This window comes from Cryptosporidium bovis (assembly GCF_009768925.1).
Source record: "Cryptosporidium bovis isolate 45015 chromosome Unknown contig_10, whole genome shotgun sequence".
Classification (NCBI taxonomy): domain Eukaryota; phylum Apicomplexa; class Conoidasida; order Eucoccidiorida; family Cryptosporidiidae; genus Cryptosporidium; species Cryptosporidium bovis.
In genome coordinates this window covers 414,504-421,025 of record NW_027125029.1, presented here as the reverse complement: position 1 = coordinate 421,025, position 6,522 = coordinate 414,504, and the positions used below count along the sequence as shown (strand labels likewise).

General features: G+C 26.2%; 4 protein-coding genes across 4 annotated transcripts; 3 read left to right on the top strand and 1 right to left on the bottom strand.

The window, feature by feature from the left end:
• Positions 1 to 277: 277 nt before the first annotated feature.
• On the top strand, positions 278 to 742 carry FG379_000300 (uncharacterized protein; the record flags this gene model as incomplete). The annotated part of the gene is made up of 1 exon (XM_067325710.1): positions 278 to 742. One exon carries the CDS (start codon positions 278 to 280, stop codon positions 740 to 742), a length of 465 nt encoding a protein of 154 aa, XP_067183254.1.
• A 729-nt stretch (positions 743 to 1,471) lies between these two features.
• FG379_000299 (splicing factor) lies at positions 1,472 to 3,106 on the top strand (the record flags this gene model as incomplete). Its single annotated transcript, XM_067325709.1, has 1 exon — positions 1,472 to 3,106. The coding sequence occupies one exon, from the start codon at positions 1,472 to 1,474 to the stop codon at positions 3,104 to 3,106; it is 1,635 nt and encodes a 544-aa protein (XP_067183253.1).
• A 221-nt stretch (positions 3,107 to 3,327) lies between these two features.
• On the bottom strand, positions 3,328 to 4,980 carry FG379_000297 (bromodomain protein; the record flags this gene model as incomplete). Its single annotated transcript, XM_067325707.1, has 1 exon — positions 3,328 to 4,980. One exon carries the CDS (start codon positions 4,978 to 4,980, stop codon positions 3,328 to 3,330), a length of 1,653 nt encoding a protein of 550 aa, XP_067183251.1.
• Positions 4,981 to 5,563: 583 nt separating this feature from the next.
• On the top strand, positions 5,564 to 6,484 carry FG379_000296 (uncharacterized protein; the record flags this gene model as incomplete). Its single annotated transcript, XM_067325706.1, has 1 exon — positions 5,564 to 6,484. The coding sequence occupies one exon, from the start codon at positions 5,564 to 5,566 to the stop codon at positions 6,482 to 6,484; it is 921 nt and encodes a 306-aa protein (XP_067183250.1).
• Positions 6,485 to 6,522: the final 38 nt, after the last annotated feature.

Here is a 6,522-nt window from a genome sequence, read left to right as displayed (position 1 = left end):
AGTAAGTAATTATTCTATTTTTCTTTTAATAAATTATCGAGATCTACATTTAAATAAAATTTAAAATATTATTGATGGGAAATCAAATATTTATACCGGCATTTTTTTTGTGAATTTTAAATGAGACATTTTAATGTATTTCTTAAATAACCAACGTAGAGTAAAAAGTAAATAAAAAATAGGTTAAAGAAAGAAAACATTGTATTAACTACAATAAACTTTTTATGACTCAATGGTATCATTGATATCAACATATTATTGTAATTGTTAATCAAAAATGAAGTTAGTTCTACAGAAGGTAAAAAGCGCCTCTGTAAGGGTAAATGATAAATTTTCTGAAATAGGGCCTGGATTACTACTTTTAATTGGAATAAGGAACGACGATATTATTGGAAATGCAGATTACCTCGTTAGAAAGTGTTTATCGCTAAGACTTTGGTCAGATGAGACAGAAAACAATCTTCCATGGAAACTAAATGTAAAGGATAAAAATTATGAAATTCTTATTGTATCACAATTTACTTTGTATGGTACAGTCAAAAATGGTTCAAAACCTGACTTTCATTATGCAATGAATGGAAAAGACGCTTCGGTTATTTTTAATAGTATTGTTGATAAATTTAAAACATCGTACAATCCAGAAAAAATTAAAACTGGTTTTTTTGGAGAGCAAATGGAAGTTAATCTAATTAACGACGGCCCTGTTACTCTTATCATTGAAAATGAAACCAAATCTTCATAGATTTTATTTGCATTCCATGTTTTCCATGTTTTTCTTTTTTTTGTAATTTCCTTATTAATTTTAGATTTGTGATCTATACCGGTGGTAGTTACTAATTTGTTTAGGCGGTTAAGTTTGCATTTAATCAATTTATATGAAATCAATTCAAACTGGATTCTTGCAAAAGGAAAAATAGCTAAGCTCTTGTAAACAACATACTATAGAAATAAATTAACAAATTGACAATATAATCTTTACATATCTGTATTAATAACATTCCGATATTTTGTGTGATAAGAGTGAATTCATATTAATAACATCTAATTTGGTATAAGCCAACTGTTAAAATATATGTACTTAATTACTTTTTTAAAATTTAAACCGAATAATATTTTGACCTATAAGAATATATATTTATTTTCGGGTATATTTGGTAGACTTTAATATTCGTTTTTTGCGACAAATAATAACATTTAATTGCAAGGTATACTATTGAAAATACTACAATCAAGCTCATTTAAGATTTATATTTAAGCTATTTTAAGTTGGTCATATAATCTTATTATTATTGTTCGTTTGTTATATTTTTTTTATTGTTTGACTTATAATTAAGTTGGAAAATAAATATTAAATTGAGAACAAGAATAATGAGGTAGGTAAAATTGACATTTACAAAAGAATTATATGGACATTTAAACATTGAGTTGATCTATTACTATTTTTATTATCTATTTTATTTATTTTTTTATAATGAATAAAAATAAGTATTCAGATGAAAATAATCATAAATATAGAAATTATTCCAGAAATGGAAAAACTCATGAGAATAGAGTAAATTTATATCATAATGAAAAAAATGACATTAGTAGCACAAGTGAATGCCATTATGGAAGTAGATATAATGGGAATAGAATGAATGGATATAATATAATGCACTTCAATATCAACAATGATAAATATAGAGCAAATAGAGAAGATAGAAATAACTATTTTAAGAGAAGATCTAGTTCTAGATCAAGGTCTAGAACCAGGTCAAGATCAGGATCATTAACTAAATCATCAGAAAGGCACAACTATTATTACAAAAGAAAATTAATAGAGTGTAATAACTCATTCAATATAGAAAAAAACAATAATATTATAGATAAGGTTAGAAAAGATTTAGAATATTCAAATAGAGACGATTTAACAGTGCTGGTATTAAATTTGCACTTGAATGCACGCGAGTATGATGTGTATGATTTTTTTACTTCATATGCAGGAAGTGTAAGAGATATAAGAATAATAAGAGATAATAGATCAGGAAGATCCAAGGGTGTTTGTTATGTTGAATTTTATAATATTGAATCAGTATTAAAAGCATTAAAATTAAGTGGTCAAAAAATAATGAATAGTCCTATTACTATTCAAGCTTCACAAGCTGAAAAAAATAGGGCTGCAAAATTGGCAAAAATTGAGGAAATTAAAGCTGAAACTACACCACTTATCCTCAAAGTTGACGGTCTTGTTGATGTATTGAGTAGAATAAATGAAGATGAGCTAAAAAGTTTATTTTCGACATTTGGGAAAGTTGCTAAAGTTGAGATAAGAAAAGACTTGGATTCTGATGAACATCTTGGGTATGCTTTTGTAGAATTTGAGAAGGCAATCGAAGGACATGATGCTATTAAAGCCCTTGATAATTTTGAAATTGCTGGAAAGAAAATATCAGTTGAAATTTCAAGTGAAAATTGCGATATTAAATTATCAAAGAATACAATTAAAAATCACATCGATTACAGCAACTTGGTTGGTGTAAAAAAGACCAAGGATATAGTAAAAATTCATGACTCAAATAATAATAGTACTATTGAAAGCAAAGGTTTAATGAAGAAGGAGTATGAGACGAAAAATATCGAGTCTGGAGTTAGAGATTTAACTTCAGTGAATAACAAAAATGATAATAATAGCAATAATTCTAGTGAATCTTTTAGATTAGATTCATCATTTGAACCTGAAATAAATGAAAATATACAAGAAAATAAATATAACACTGGTAACGATAACAAACCAACCAGATATCTTTTAATGAGTAACTTATTTACTAGAGAAACACTAAAAGAATCAATTTCAGAAAATGAGGCCGAATATGGGGAGAAGTTCACGGAGGAACAAATATTAGAAGAAATTTTGAAAGATGTTGAGGAGGAATGCTCAAAATTTGGTAAAATAATACGTTGTTTTATGAAGAAAGATTTGAACGAAATAGATGGAAATGTCTGGATACAGTATGAAAACACCTCAGAATCTGAAAACGTTAAGAAAATATTTGACGGAAGATATTTCGGTGGAAGACAAATTACAGTTAGATACATAAACGACAATGAATTTCCATTGTTAGATTGACAAATATCGTTAAATACATTTTTTGGTAAAGAAACAGCAGATTACTCAAATTTACCTCGATAATATATAATGGAAAAGAAATATATCAAAAAAAGTGAGTGTTTAAAAACGACTTTTTTTTCCTGTTAGAATGGTATATAATATTTGAAATGGATAAACATAAATTTCTAGGTGTCAAGGAATATGATAGCAACATACACTCAGTAGCATTTATTTTTAGGCTAAATTTCTGCATCTGCCTGTTCTGCTTCTCTTTCCCTTTTAGATTTCTTTGGAGCATTCTCCCTTTGAGCAACTGTGCTATCCTGAATGACTTTGGCTTTCCATTCACCCCATGCTGATTCCTGTGGAGGAATGGAAAACGAGTTATTAGAAAATGACGAATTTAGTATTTCCTTACTACTTCCATGTGAATATAATCCATCTTGATCCTCACTACTATTAAAATCAGAATTATTTATATTTCCTTCTCTGCTACTTTCATCCTTTTCATTAATTGAATAATTACTTTCGTTTTTATAATAATTATCATTCTTCTTTGAGGTATTTACTTTAATACTATTTTCTTCTAAGTCACTGCATTCATCACTACTTGGAGTCATTGCTATATTTTCATCATCTTGAATAATATCCTGACATTTAAGTTTATTTTCTTTAATTGTTAAGGTAATGTTAATATGATTTTCATCAATATTGTAGTTACTATTTGAAGTTACTTCGTCAGTTTTAACTAGGTCATTTATTTCGTTACCATGATTACCGTTATTAATTAATTCATTCTTTTTAATTAAATTAATGATCATATCTATAAGCAGTATTATCTGTTCTTGAAAAATATCTGATTTATCCTTCAAGCTTTCAATTATTAATTCAGGAGATACCTCAATGTCAATATCAATTTTATTGTTAACAGCACATTTTTTATCATAATTATTTATAAGTATTCTATATATTTTAATTAATATATCTTCATTAAACAATGAAAGTTTATTCTTTAATTCATTGGTAAAGCCATCATCAGATAGCAGATCAACTTCATTTTCCATATGTAAGCTATAATAATATGGATTCACCTCCTTGATGTCCCTGCATTTATTCTCAAATTCTATGGCTAGTGATAAAGCATCTTGTCTAACAGTATTCTTCTCCTTGTGATATTTTAGTGCATTATAAAATACAAGTCTCATGTCTAATTGCCATTTAAATGGATTCTTATACATATTTTGCACTAATTTTTCTCTGATTGTTTGAAAATCCATCGGATTTTCTATTATTGAAAAATAGTCTGGAACACCATCTAATTCAGGATCAACAGGTTGCAAAAACCATCTCGCATTCGTGTTTTTACTTAATTTATCTAATAAATTTAATGAATAATGCTTAAAATCTATTAATTTTAGATTGCTTAAGTCTATATTACTTATTTTTTTATTTGTTGATTCTGTTACCTTATTTTCTACTAAATCATTATTATTATTATTTCTCATGTTTAAACTTTGACGAGTTAGTTTACCTTCATAATGTGTATCGCTTCCTCCAAGGTGAGAGAAAACTGATCTTTCTTCGCAATTGTCGTTGCTTAAACTAGATCCTTGTAGTTTTGCAGAACCAGAATTTGTTCTCTGTTTTTTATTCGAGTATTGTGTAGTTGATTCATTTGAACCTTTTATTTCAGACTCATTACCACTCTTACCTCTACTTTTCTTGTTCTTCTGAGATTTAAAACTTGCTGGTGAAATGACAAATCCATATTCTGAACTTATCTCTAATTGTATCCATCGTAACTCATCTAATGTTAAGTATAACTCTCCCCTATTCAAACCTAAACCATTTATCTCACTCCTCAAATATTTTTTTTCTTCAACTGCATTCATAAATGAACAACCTAATAAATGCAATTCTTAGATATATATATATATATATCTATTTTATTGTTTTCTAAGGAAAAAGTACTTTAAAACTGATTTCCTTGTTTTTGTCATATACCCAGAGAATCTATATCGTTACATGGCGCCAAACAACACCGCAACATTTTTTATACAAAACCTTTAATTTTTTTAGATAAGAATCGAAACTATTTTATTATTTTTTTAATTAGGAATAATAAATGTTTGTATAAATCATTATTTGAGTGGTGGATTATTGTTATGTTGGAAGTATAGCAACAACCCTTTTAATTTTATTATATTTTGAGTTCAATTTATCCGACTAATTATTTTTAAATAAAACAGTATATAGATACTGGAACATACATAAACCATTGTTATACGATATATTATTAAATTAAAAAAAGAGTATGGATTAACCAGAACTTTTTTTCTACGACATTATGTTAATCTACTATTTTGTTTTAATACTGAATTAAATGTTTGTAATAATTTTATTTATATAATATTGTTTTGACATTAATTTAAGAAACAAAAAAAACAGAAAAGCGAATAAATAATTGTTATTGTAATGTTGGAAGTGAAGGATAATTACTTTAGTTCAACATTTAATGTAAAAAAACTGCTTATTATGTGTAAAATTTATAATAATGATATTATTAATAAGATAATAAACTCGTCACTTGAAAATTCGAATACATATGATTATGTTGATGAGATTACAATAGAAAAGTTAATTAATTCAGTGAATTTATATATAAACGAAGATATTTCAAGGGATATTCGCATAATGAAACAAATATTCACTTCAAAATTAACTTTAATTCCAATTATTTTTGGAATGTACAGTACAAATAAATCATCAACATCTGTTGATCTATCTTATTATCTGGACATTCCAAATATAATTCAAACAAAGACAATTAGTGAAACTCTTGTTTTAGGTAATGCTATTGATAATTTATCACTTAATATTTCAAATGATAACGATAAAACAAATTTTAACACATATATAGACAGTTACATGAACAAGTGTAAAATTATCTCAAAAAGTGTGCAATTTGAGATTGAAAAATCTTTAAAACAAGGAAAATCAAAGATATTTTGTGGTTTTAATCTTTTTATTCCATACATATTTGATATGATACATTACGATATTTTTCCAAAGCCAGAATATTTAGGTGAAACAAATAATAACTCAACTATGATTAATTATTTATACTATCTTTGTAATAAAAATAAGTATAAGACAAGCGGATTATTCTTTCCTATCATATTAAATGTAGAAAATTTCCATGGAAATGATTATAATGACATGTTTTTTAATGAGCAAAAATATATATTTAATAAAACAATAAATAACGAGTTTAGATGGCCAATCAAAATAATAAATCATGATCCAAAAAATCCTCAAAAAAGTTCAAAGATGATACATACTTATATTTTAGAGACTCTTAGAGTACTTTATTATACTGGAAAATGGATAATCTAATAATTGAATGATCAGCGCCCTTATGACTTTTTGTTAAA